Source organism: Antechinus flavipes, chromosome 4 (genome assembly GCF_016432865.1).
Source record: "Antechinus flavipes isolate AdamAnt ecotype Samford, QLD, Australia chromosome 4, AdamAnt_v2, whole genome shotgun sequence".
In the NCBI taxonomy this organism is placed as follows: domain Eukaryota; kingdom Metazoa; phylum Chordata; class Mammalia; order Dasyuromorphia; family Dasyuridae; genus Antechinus; species Antechinus flavipes.
In genome coordinates this window covers 334,430,207-334,444,390 of record NC_067401.1, presented here as the reverse complement: position 1 = coordinate 334,444,390, position 14,184 = coordinate 334,430,207, and the positions used below count along the sequence as shown (strand labels likewise).

The window sequence follows — 14,184 nt, the reverse complement described above, 5'->3', positions numbered from 1 at the left end:
TAAAGTGGTAAGGGATCATGCTAACTGAATATGTAAATAAATAATAATAAGTAATGTAATTGTATCACATAAATTTCACATATGTGTATTATGTATAATAGATAAATATATAATAATAGCTAAAATTAGTAACATAAATAATAATAAATAAATAAAAATGAAGAGAAGACAGCTAAGAATCTATAGTGACAGTTAATATGAAAAACGTTTGATTTAAAAATCATTTTTTTAATGAAAATCAGTTGCATAAAAAGAACCTGCCTCTCAAGTCTTCAACTTCACAAGAAGAAATGACTCCATCCACATCTATAATATATATTTGGGTACTTAAATCCTCTGATAGAGTATAACATAGCTGGCAATGATATGAATAATTTAATAACAAAAATATAGTATATTCCAAAACTGCAAAATTGAGATCCATTATTACAGACTGTTTCAAAGCATAAATTCAATGCTAAGCTAAAAAGTTTTTGATAAAATTTGCAACCATGAATTTTTTTAAATTAACATAAATTAAATTAACTTTGATCATAAATTAATTTTTAAGGTCTTTGAAGGATAAACCTTATATTCATTTCAATTTTGCAAATATTTAAAAAGAGAGATAAAATTAGAGAGGAGAAAAAAATTGTCAATCAATAAGGAGTTGAGTTGACAGGTTGTTGTGGGTTTTGTTAAATTTGGGGAAAAAAATGAGTCGTTTGTTGAAGTTGAAGATTAGGTATCAGATTGTATCTCATACAAAACTTCCACAAATGCTTTTGGAGACTTCTTGAATTATGGTATGTCTGGATGCTATTCAATCTTGTTACCTTTTGGAGTGTTAATACAAGCATTGAATTAAAACTTTACATCTACTAGCTTGAGTTGGATTTATTTTAATTTTCTAGTAAAAAGTAATTTCTTTGAGAGTATAAATCATTTGATTTTTGTTTTTGTATTCTTAAAACTAGCAAAATGTTTTATTCAAAATTTGTTGACCAATGATAATTTAATGCAACAAATTATGAAATTGTTTTAAAACTTATGAAATTTAAATTATAAAAGAATTAAGAATACATTTTACTTGTTTATATAATAACTTAGGAATCCCCTGTATAAAAATTACATTTTAAATTTTATCTCAACAAATTGAAGTTATTTTAGTCCATCAATTAGCCCTAAGGATAAAAAGAAAGACCAAAAAAGTCTCATATCTAAAGGAGTTCACAATACAGTTATTTTTTTCTTTCTGAATAAACTCTGTACTTATTCTTCAGGTTTCAATTTCTAAATACAATTAAGTAACTGAAAGTTTTCAGTAGTACAAGCAATTGTTATGATATATACCTTCTCAAAATGAGGCATAACAACATCTTCTTCTCCAAAGACAAAGGATACCATGCTACACAGATGAATATGATGTCCTACTGGGGAATATGCAGTAAAGATTAACATATGCCGCCTAAAAAGAGAAGATAGAATTAGGATAACTAAATATTCTCTTTAAAGTAGACATCAGTGTTAGTTTTAGGAAACAAATTTAGAGAACAACTTTGTGTTCCTTTATATCTAATGGACTCATTAATCTAATAACCAATCTAAGCAGATAGGAATATAATTTTCTGATGGCAAAGATCAAAGGGATAAATAAGAAAACTTTATAACTGACTAGGACCACAGAAAGTGAATCCAGAGCAATTCTATCGTAAAAATAAATAAATAAAAATAAAAATAAAAGTTTTTTTTTAATTTAAAACTAAAAACAAAACAAAACAAAATAGAAGAAAGACAGAAAAGGAAAACAAAACAAAACATTGTCATGTACCCAGCAGAATATCAGGGCAGATTCAAACTATATAAGCATATGTTATATGTAATATAACATATTGGATAAGCATATGTAATAATAAGAGATTATCTATTCATGACTGTCCATCTTTTCTTTATTTCCTTGTACATTATTATTTGTTCTCCACTGTGGATTTTTAAATTTATTCTCTTTTTCACTAATTCATTCCTCCACCTCTCTGAGGCGGGCTACAATTAAACATGAGCATATTTATATATAAATACATGCAGCTAAAACAATATTAATATGGCTAACATATAATATAAATTTCTCTTTTGATTGAAATTTTAAGTTCAATTTTGTCTGAGATCAAAGATTACTAGCCCTCTTTTTCCCTAATCTGATCCTTGTTATAGTGCTTCTGTATATCTCATTTCCCATCCCTGCTAATTTTTCTCCTTTAATTCTATATATCTTGCTGTTATTTAACCTCCTCCTACTCTTATCCCTTATTTTCTCTCCCCAGCTTTTCGCTTTTATCCCCTTCACATTAATTTATACACCTTGTCCCACTATCATAAATCTATGCACCCTTCCACACCTATTCTCTCCCTTTCTCTCTCTCTACACACACACACACACACACACACACACGCACACGTGCACACGCGCGCACACACACACACACACACATATATATATATATCATGAAGGGTATATAAAAGCATATTTATATATAAATGCATATATATTCCCTATTTAACTCATTGTTGATATAAAGTTTTCAGAACTACCAGCCCTCTTCTCACCTCAAATTCTTCTTGTGTCAGTTCTTCCTCTGCTTCTCATTTGTATGGCATAATTACTATTTTTATCTTTTTCTAGACAGTTTTGCTTCATTGAGTCAGATCATAATCAATTCTGCCCCAATCTTTTTTTTGAGCTACCCAATTACTGAAGTCAATCTTAAAACATATGATATACATTTCCATGTTAAAAAAAAAAAAACAATTTGTCCTTTTTGAGTCCCTTAAAATTAAATTAATTTTTGATGTTGGCTCTTATTTGTTAAATTTTCTAGTAAGTTGGTTTGGTTGAGACAAAGTCCTGAAAATCTACAAGATCATTGAATGCTCATTTCTTTTCATTCAATATTATGGTTAGTTTTTCTGGATAATATATTTTCACTCTAGGTCTAGCTATTTTGTTTGTCAATTTGTATTATTCCAGAACCTGCACTTTATTATTATAGCTGCTAGTTAATCCTGTACAATTCTAATTTTCATATCTGAATTTATTTTTTGTTTTGTTTGTTTCTTGTAGAATTTTCTCTTTGATCTGAGAGTTTTGAAATTTGGTAATAATATTCCTATGTTTTTTTCCACATAGGATTTCTTTGAGGTGATAATAGCTGGATTTTTTTCTATTTCTACTTTCCCCTTGTGTTCTAAAACTCCAGGGTAATTTTCTTTGAATATTTCTTGCATTATTGTGTCAAGGTTCTTTTTTTGGTCACAAATTGTCTAATTATTCTTATATTTTCTCTTCTTGATCTGATTTTCAGATCTATTGTTTTTCATGTTTCACATTCTCTTCTATTTTTTCATTCTTTATATTTTTTTTTTTTTTGTTATTTTTTGGTCTCATAACTTCACTGACTTCCCCTTGATCCATTCAAATTTTCAAAGAATTGTTTTCTTCATTAAAGACACTGTATCTCCTTTTCTAATTGGTTAATTAATTTTTTCATAATCTTTTCTTGGATAGTTTTTTTTTTTGTTTTGTTTTGTTTTTTAGTTTTTTCTCAGTCTCTCTCATTTGGTTTTTGAAGTCTTTTTTGAGTAGTTCTATAAATTCTTTCTGGGCAGGTACCCATTTAACCTTACTTTTTGGGGTAGAAGCTTTTTTTTTTTTCATTTTCTTCTGAAGATGAACTTTAGTCTTTCATATTCCTATACTAAGTTTCTATGGTTGAATTCTTCTTTACCTGTTTATTTTAAAAAATGAGAACACCTTTAATCTTGGGAATTTGGGTGGATTGTGTCTCGAGCTTCACTTCAGTTCTCCCCTCTGATCTGGAACCCAAAACCAAAAACTCTGCCCTTCTGCAAGTGCCCCACTGCTTCTGCACTCATATGGTATGCTGGTTCTTTCTTGCTCAGGACTGCCTCTCTGCAGCACATTTGGACCCCAGCATTCCGAATCAGCAGAGGTTCTCTCAATCTTCTCAATTTCCTGCCTCTAACTCTGCTGTCTGGGAGGTAAAAGTTCCTGTGGTTTGGGCTGAGGCTACCTCTGAACCCAGCTAATCCAAACACTCCCTGCTTGCTATTGCTACAGAGCTAGCCTGGAGATATTTATACTTCACACTGATTAAACCCCAGTCCTGGGGTCTTTCTTGGGGTCTTCTGGGTTGTCATATAAGGATTCCTATTCTGCCCCCAAGTCTTTTTACACTGGTTCATGTTCACCCTAAGGGAAAATTTTCTTTAGTTTGTTGGAAAAATTTGGAGAGTTTAGAATTTTCAGACCTACTCTACCATCTTCCCAGAATCTTCCCGAAGAAATAATTCTTAATCAAACACTTTTGTTTATTGTTTGAATTTCTTTAAAAGTCTCTTGCTGATAGGGAAAGATAATGAGGAATGTTGGAAGAGATGTGGGAAAACAGGGACACTGATACATTGTTGGTGGAATTGTGAATATATCCAGCCATTCTGGAGAGGAATTTGGAACTATGCTCAAAAAGTTACCAAACTGTGCATATCCTTTGATCCAGCAGTGTTTCTACTAGGCTTATACCCCAAAGAGATACTAAAGAAGGGAAAGGGTCCTGTATATGCCAAAATGTTTGTGCCAGCCCTGTTTGTAGTGGCCAGAAGCTGGAAAATGAATGGATGCCTATCAATTGGAGAATGTTTGAGTAAATTGAGTAAATTGTGAGTAAATATGAACGTTATGGAATATCATTGTTCTCTAAGAAATGACCAGCAGGATGAATACAGAGAGGACTGGTGAGACTTACATGAACTTATGTTAAGTGAGATGAGCAGAACCAGGAGATCATTATATACCTCAACAATGATACTGTTTGAGGATATATTCTGATGGAAGTGGATCTCTTCAATAAAGAGATCTAATTCAGTTTCAATTGATCAAGGATGGACAGAAGCAGCTACACCCAAAGAAAGAACACTGGGAAATGAATATAAACTGTTTGCATTTTTGTTTTTCTTCCCGGGGTATTTATACCTTCTGAATCCAATTCTCCCTGTGCAACAAGAGAACAGTTCGGTTCTGCACACATATATTGTATCTAGGATATACTGTAACCTATTTAACATATATAGGACTGCTTGCCATCTGGAAGAGGGGGTGGAGGGAGGGAGGGGAAAATTGGAACAGAAGTGAGTGCAAGAAATAATGTTGTAAAAAATTACCCTGTCAAAAAGTTATTAAATTAAAAAAAAAAGTCTCTTGCTACTAAGAGCATCATACTAAAGGGAACTATTTCACACTTAAATTGTTCTTGGATGGTTATTAGCCCATTATTTTGTTTTGTTTTGTTTTCTTAACTACACTGTAAGCTCCTAAAAGACAAAGACCATTTCTTGAACTTTAATACTGCACATAGAGTTTACATATTACGAGGCTTATAAAAGCAATTCCTTGACTAATCAATTGTCGAGGGAAAAAAGAAGCAAAATCAGCAATTGATTATTTATTAACTGGCTAGCCCCAGTAGTACAATTACTATTTTCGTGGCTAAATAACTCCTTTATCAAATAAATAGGCAGGTCCTATCTATTTAAATAAAATAAAAAGGGCCCCTTTTATTTTTTGTTCTAATTTTGAGCAATTTGAGTTATCTTAAACAAGTCTCAGATTTTATGGTACCACTTGCATATGAAAGGACCAGAACTATAGCTGAATAGGTAACAGTCATGAGGAACTTGGTCCCTGGGCTTACAGTTAGTTGTCTCCATGTAGTAGTTGTTTCATTTTGTCTTTCCCTGCTTGCTCATCTCCATGGAATATAGTATATTTAGATTTATAGTAAAGCTGAGGAAAAACTAAGGAACACCTAATTCAGGGAAGCTTGTCAATTATATGACAAATAACTTTTGCATGGTTTATACTTTGGCCTCAAGAGGTAAAAATGTGAAATATGTTGAATAATCATATATGTGCGGGTAATATGTGTGAAATAATTATGTATACATGTACATATGCATACAGATAATCGATGTGTATGTGTATGAATGATATCTTTCTGACTGAAATGTCCCAAACTCAGGAGTCCAAAGAAAAGACTGTCTAAGAGTACTAGTTAGCTGGAGTGATCCTATTTTTTGTTCTTATAAACTTGGCATCCTGGGGCCATATCCTTCTAGGCTGAGGGTTCTTAACCTTTTTGTAGGTCATTGATCCCTTTGAAATTCTGAAGCCTGGGACCTTTTTTTAGATAATGTTTTGAAATATATAAAATAAAATCATAAGATTACAAAGGAAATCAATTATATTAAAATATCATTATCAAAATAAATATATTTTTAAAGTTCATGGATGCCAGATTAGGAACTCTTTTCTAAGGAAATGAATAAGCACAGAAAGCATATTTCTTTAGAGTATCAAGACAGAAAATGCTTTTGTCTAGTTCAGAGTACAGATTTTTCTGCATTTTCTGAAAAATGCAGAAAAGTATATATAGGGAGATTGTTTGCTTTAAAAAAATGCCATGAGCCATTTTTGAAGAATTTGCCTTCATCTGGAAATAGAAAAAGACTATAGCTAAACAGCTAAATACAAAGATTATGTCTTGGAAATGCTACAAGAACAGCATGAAAAAGGCTTGACAGAAGAAACAAGATGATATCACTAGAAAAACATTAGTGTCTCCAGAGATCAAAGTCTTGATTTATTCCTCCAAGTAAATATATTGGCCACACAGTTTCCTTATATATGTACCTCTCCAGATATGTTCCCTTTTGGTATTGATGCTTCCTCTTGAAAGAATATGTAAGCACAGGAAAGGCTAATGAGGAAAATACCTTCTTGATATATTTATTATGTACTTTCATTGGCATCACCTTTGCTTTAAAATAATTGCCTTCTCTGGCTGAGTGTTCAAGGTTGGAGACTTCAATTTTACCAACAGCATTTACCATATTCCAAGCAATGTTTCAAGTTCTTTGAATGCAAAGAAAGGCAAAATCATGGTCCCTGCCCTCAAGAAATTCCCATTCTAAATGTAGACCCACAAAATATCTTAATTATGAAATATTCCCTGAGAGTTGGAAGGCATCCCAAGATACTATATGATAATTTTCATATTTAATAATTTATTTTTTGGCTTCTGCAATAATCAGAAGAACAGGACAATACTTTCCATACCTTTGAGTGTGGGGGTAGGATGGGATGTCATTGATTAAATAGAACCAACTAAATTCTTTTAAAAATAAGATTGCAATTTGGATTTATTAAAAATATCCCATTTAACATGATATTTGACCAAACAGAAATTTCCTCTATATTATATGAGATGAGTTGCTACTTGAAAAATACCTAAATTGGCAAATTTGAGGAAATTTTTCAAATAGGCCATATTTGATAAATTTCTTTTCTATAAGTAAAAGTTACATTAAATTAAAATTGTACAATTAGTGATCTAACAAATTGTGGGAGGTTTTTTAAATTGAAGGTATCAAACTCAAATAGAAACAGATTATTTCAGGCAGCATATTGATTAGAGAACTATGAATTAATATTTTATATTATAATTTTGTTTGCTAAACATTTCCTAGTTACATTTTAATATGATTGAGGCAATTTCAGGCAACCAGTTGCTAAGTTTGACAACTTGGTCTTTGACAATACTATTGGTTATTTGGAGTGTCAGAGATTCTTCTAATAGGGAAGCTAAGTAAATTACACACCCAACTGGAAGGCGAATCATTGTAGCTTTGGCAGCATACGTATGTATTTTTAGTACAAGATTCCGCTGAGTCAGAGATTTCCAAGAAAATGTTTCTGCTGTAAGTAGTCCAGGTTCTATGATAGGACTGTCTTTTTGTAAGGCTTGAAGAAAAAAAGGAAAGAAAATCAAGTTACAATGGTTTGCCAATGCCTTTTAAATATGAAGTCTGATCATCAATTCAGGGGGTACCTTTAAGCTTTAAATTGTGGTCAATTTGATTAAATTAAATTTAATTAATTTTTTTTTAGTTTTTAAATTAGATTTAATTAAATTAAATCAAATTAAGAATTATTTATTAAATATCTATTATAGAAAAAGTACTGTGATGTTGGCTCTTGGGTAGGTAAACAAATACAAAAATGAAAAACATTTACTGACCTTAAAATTTTGATGTATTACTTGAGAATATAATTTGTCAACAGACAAAGTAATTTGAAGAAAGAATACACTAATTACTGGGGGCCTGGGGACAGCTTTGTTTAGGATATAATCTGAGTTTTGAAGATAAGAATTTTAAAAAGGAAGAGATAAGAGAGTATTTTCCTGCTGCTGCTAATGATGATGATGAAGAAAAAGATGATGATGATGATGAGGATGATACCTATTTATAGAGTACTTTTAAGGTGTACCTATATTATTTTCTTTGAACTAGATTGTAAGGAGGACAATCTGTCTAAAGAGTTTAAGGGGAAAAAAAGAGAATGAAATTCCTAGAGAGATTTGAACCTATACAGTAAAGATCTTTAAAAGTCAGGATGAGCAATTTATAGCCTATAGATAAAAAAGAATCCATGAAGCTCCTTGAGTAAGAGAGTAGTATGGTCTGTGTCATATAAAAATAATTTTGACAACCCTGTGGAACAATGCCTTGGAGAAGAGAGAAACAATCAGGGAGAGTGATTAAAAGATTATTCCAACAGTGGAGATGAAGAATAAAGAAAGCATGAAGAAAGGTGTTGACTCTATGAATGAAGAGAAAGAAATAAATGTGAGAGAAGCTATAAAGAGATAAAGTGGCAAGATTTACTGACTGATTGGATATGGAAGTGAAGAAAAGGAAAAAGAATGGATAACTAATGTTCAACCAGGGTGACTGTGTAGTAGTATCACATTAATAGAAATTGGGACAAAGAACTGAAAATTATGGGGATGCTTATCAATTGAGAAATGGTTGAACAAATTGTGGTATATAATTGTGATAACATATTATTGTGCTAAAAGAAGTGAACACCTGGATGGTTTTAGAAAAACTTGAGAAGACTTAAATGAACTAAAACAAAGTGAAATGAGCAGAACCAGAGAAACATTGTACACAGTAACAACAATGTTGTACAATAATCAACTGAGACTACTTGATCAAGACAATGATATAAGACAGTTACAAAGAATCTATGATGAAAAAGGCTATCCACATTTAGAGAGAGAAGCCATGAACTCTGAGTGAAGGATGATATTTATCAACTTAATTTTTCTTGCTTATTAAAACATGGAAATGTTTTTTGCATGACTTTCTATGTGTAATTGGTGTCATATAATTTGCCACCCCCAATTGTGAAGGAGAAACTGGAAGGAAGGCTGGAATTTGGAACTCAAAAATTTTTAAATGAATGTTAAAATAAATAGATAATAGATATATTTTTAAAAACTATGAAAGTTTGGAGGATGATCAGATTTAGGGGCATAGAGGAATAGAGATAATCAGATTAGGTTTAGACTTAATTTTGAGATGTTAACAGTACATCTAGGTAGAAATATTCTGAAGAAATTTGGTGATAGAGGACTAGAACATAAAATAAAAAATTAGACTTTGACAACTAAGAAGATCACTAAGAGGAGGTGAAGAGATTAGAGGGGAGGGGAGGAGAAGAAAAAAGAGGAAAAGGGAAAGAGAGGGGAGAGGAGAAGACTCAGTACAAAGACCTAGGGGACACTGACACAGGGTAAGAGCCAATAATTTCAGAAAAATATGTGAAGGAATCTATAAGAGTAAAAATATAAAAGGAGAAAAAGGATGGATCAAAAGATGTTATGAGTAAAGGGAAGTTTGTTTTATTGTGAGCCTGAATGACTGGAAAGATGATGGTCATATCAACAAAAAGAGGGAAGTTAAGATTAGTTTAGGACTGCAGGTATTTGAGATCAAGTATGGACATGTCTATTTTGAGATCTAAGCCAGATATTCATGTAGAGATATCTAGTAGTCAGTTAGAAATGTAGAACTGGAATTCAAGAAAATTTGAGGGAATTAACTGCACAAAACATAATTTAAGCCACAGAAAGGAACAAGAGAGGAAATCCTGATCTAGGGGGAGACATCCACATTAATGGGAGAGCATGATGAACCAACTAAGAAGACAGAGAGAGAATGATCAGACACAAAAGAATCAAGGAAAAGCTCTAATATGTAAGCTAAGATTAAGAAAAGTAATAAGGGGGAGGAGCTGACTACAATAGTAAATACTGTGGAAATGTCAAGAAGGAAAAGAGCTTCTAAGAACAGGGCATCAATTTAGCAATTAATCATTGCTTTCCTGTAAGAGAATTATTCAGGTAGAGCAATGGGATTTCAATCAGATTACAAGGAGCTGAAGAATCAGTGTGATGAGAAAATAAAGTCAAAAGTATAAATTCCTCTCCCCTAGCATCACAACAAAATTGTACTTATTTTTTTTTCATAGATTTCTTACCTCCAGATTCTCCCCAGCGTACCAATGCAGAAAAGCAAACTAGAAGTTCAATAGGTTTCAGACTATCCACATATAAATAATATAATGCTCGTTCATCTGTGTACTGAAAAAAGAGGGGCAAATAATATAGACCTTTCCAATGTTTTATTTCAAGTCCATACCATACCAGCAATAAGGCATATTTGTCAAGTAAATATAATGAGCCTTATATTTCTTAAAGTTTTCTATATAATTTCCTCATTAGTAGGAAGTAATTTAATATGGAAGCAGAAGAAAAATTCCAAGTATACTTTCATCCCCACCCCCTCAGCAAGCCTTCTTTGGTTTAAAGAAACAGTTTAACAAAACTAACCACTCCTCAAACTCTTATTTACTGTAGAATCCAAGCTGTTCAATAAAAGAAGGAAGATACTTTTTCTCATTTTTCTGGGGTCAATTAAGTTTGCTCATTATAAATACATATCATTCAATTTCATTTTATTCTTTCCATTTACATAATTGTAGTTATTGTGTAAAGTTTTCCTAATTCTGCTTACTTTTCTGTGTCAGTTCCTATGAGTTTTCCTATTTCTCCCCACAAATAATCTATAATTTCAGAAATGAGAAAGACAGCAGTAAAAGTAGAGGATAAGAACTATCTCAATTTAGCCTGGTTCAGTGACCATAGACAAGCCTCTTGACCTCTTGGATTATCAGTTTTCTAAAACTAGAATGGCACTATGGAGATAGCAGAGTGAACACAGAAAGATCTGTGTTCAAATTATTCCTCTGAAAATAATTGCAGGACTCTGCTCAATTCACTTAATTCTCAGTACTTCAGGCAAAAGCATTGACCTTGTCTACTAAATCCATATTAATAAAGAGTTGTGATTTGTGTTGGCAAAGGGAGTCCACTGGTCTGACAAAGACACATATACTTCCCTATTTGCAAGAAAAATAAAATGAGGACAATAATATTTGCATTACTTATTTTAAGGAATTAATAGCAAAGAATTTTTCAAACCTTCAATTACTATTATAACATCATCATTATCTAATTCTCATATTTTCAGTGGGATCCTATGTGAGCCCCACTGAAAAAAATAGAACTAGTTTTGAAATAAGTTACTATCAGCCATTGTTCCTTTATATCTAATGTTCCACAGACTACTGCAGCTGGATAAAGTACTTTTTATTGTAGATGAATAATCTTTCCCCTTTAGGGTTCTAAGGATACCCCTGAAAAGCGAGGATACAGAAGTATGCTGGAGCCCGCTTCAACATGCCTAGTGTTAAATTTTCAATGCGACTATTTATACCTCTGAAATCTAAAAAAAATACAATTCAGGGCTTGTTTTTTTGTTTTGTTGATTGTCTAGACTTAAGAAAACGATAGGGAAAATTCCAATAAAGAAGATAACCCTTCAAAGTTTATTGTGCTACATATTTTTTAAGGAGCTGGTTGTTAAACATTCTCTAACATATCATTGAGTCAAGTTATTCTCTCTAATACTTACACTCCCACTGCTGGATTTCCCTCCAAGATTATCACTTGAGATTCATTTTGGTCATCTCTATTATACTTAAACCCTAACCCAATTCTATACTATCTTCTTATCTGGATACTTTATCTAGTCTTGTTCTTTTGTTGGATCCAAAATTTAATGTAGCTTATGAGTCTTAACTGGATATCTATCAATGTCTATCCCTAGAATACACTTGGGCCCAGACTCTGAGGGGATCAAAGAATCTGCCTTGTTTCAAGAACTATTTGAACAGTAACTGGGAAGGTAATCTTTTCAGGGGACAGAAATGATTCCTCTAGTTGGTCCTAAAGTATTAAGTATTATGTGTATTAAATCAATCATCTAACAAAACACTTTAGCACAGCTATGACAAATGAATTAGATATGCTCTTCATATACCCTGATTAGGGTATAAGTGATAATACTCAGGGGGTGAAAGTAAGCAGCATTAGTAATAGATTACTAGCTCTTTAGTTTCCTTTCAGACAAATCTATGAAGTCTTCCTGATGGTCAGTTTAAAATCATATTGAGAACAAAGCTATAGCCTCTGTCCTAGAGCCCTGAACCAACAAACTGGTTTTACTTGGGACAACAGTAACTGCATTTGGCTAGTTAAGAGTGCAAGAAGACGCCTGGAAATTTTGATTATAATTATATCTTTAGTTCATAAAGGAGCTAAGCATTAGCCTTTTTTGGACTGCTTTCTAGGACCCACTGGACTTTCAGGATTGACCTTTTTCTGGTAAAAAAATCTAAAGAATATCCATAGAATAGTGTGGAGTCCATAAGAAGTTAAAGTATAGTTTCTGATATTTAGGACAATCTTAAGGACCATTAACCCTGTACTAGAGACTTGGTTGAAAACTATGGGTGCCCAGTGCTTTAAAGGTTATTGCTGGCCTGTAAAAAAAACAAAACTAGTTTGTAGTTAATCGCAAGATGAAATTAAATTATGTGCAATTGTTGCCCTACAATGAATCTTCCTGAAAACTTCTAAACCCAATTACCTCCTGACCTTAAATATGGGCAGAAATCGTAGGGACAAAGAAAAAGAAGAGGTCTTAAAGATGTTTGGAAGGCAAAATGTCCATATTTATCCCTTGAAATCAAAGTCTATTACATATGATGTGCATATGACAATGCAATTTGTTCATTAACCAACTTGTCTACACATATTGGGAATATAAAAGTAGTGATCAGACAGATAGAGGAGTGCTTGTTCACTTAGATTAAGGATAGCAAAGTAAATAAAACTTGTAGAAGTGTGACCAAAGATTTATAAGTTTGATAAAGTTAAAGGTTTCATGCACTAACATAATTTGATTCTTAAAAAAAAAGAAAAAAAGATTAATACTCCACTCACCTTAAAGTCTGACTTCTGATAGTTATAGATATAAGAATTTGGTTTATGGAAAATATATATATTCCTGAAAAGACAAATAGTTCTTAGTTAATTCCATTCAAATATGCAAATATAATTTTAGATAACAAATAACAATGAGTTTTTAATCAGCCTGAATGAATTAATATATTAAAAATATGGGGGGGAAAGAGTGAATTGATTCAGTAATCATGGGAGGACCTACGCAGAAATGATTGTGTTACCAAAAAAAAAAAAAATCAGTTTGTTTCAGCCAACTGACAATGTTTTGAACAATCAAATAATCAGTAAAACTCAATCATTTTTCCTTCCTTTGCAAATCATTTATTGTCATATTGACATAAACCTAAGGGCAATGTTCTTTTTTAAAATTAATTTTATTTATTTTAGTTACATTTTAAGTTCTGTACTGTCTCCCTTCTCTCTCTCCATTTCACACTACAGGACTTTTCACACACATACAACCCTTATTCTCATGTGCATTTATACATATATGTATGTATATCCACATGTACATAGATAATAGATATATGTACATGCACATTTGTGGATATGTATGTGTGCATATATGTGTGTATAAAATCACATTATACATTTCACTTTATCCATTCTTTCTCTGGAGATGGTTAGCATCTTCCCTATAGGTTCTATGTAGTTTATTAGAAAATTTATAATATTCAATAACATTTACAGTTATTCTTTGAATTATAATGCTGTTATTATATAATTTATACAATAAAACAGTCTCTTGGTTCTGCTCATTTCACTCTTCATTATTTCATGCAAGTCTGTCACTGTTTTTTTTTTTTTAAATCAATCTGCTCATCATTCTTACAGCACAGAATATTCTGTCATAACC

General features: G+C 31.9%; 1 protein-coding gene across 1 annotated transcript in view; it reads right to left on the bottom strand.

The window, feature by feature from the left end:
• The window catches only part of ADGB (androglobin), a 257,841-nt gene that overhangs the window by 96,122 nt on the left and 147,535 nt on the right, over positions 1-14,184 (bottom strand). Inside the window, exons 16-19 of the mRNA XM_051997914.1 lie at positions 13,308-13,371; positions 10,439-10,541; positions 7,711-7,852; positions 1,333-1,447 (exon numbers count right to left, since the gene is read on the bottom strand). Coding sequence (XP_051853874.1) covers positions 1,333-1,447; positions 7,711-7,852; positions 10,439-10,541; positions 13,308-13,371 — 424 coding nt within the window. The remainder of the gene's footprint in view (positions 1-1,332; positions 1,448-7,710; positions 7,853-10,438; positions 10,542-13,307; positions 13,372-14,184) is intronic.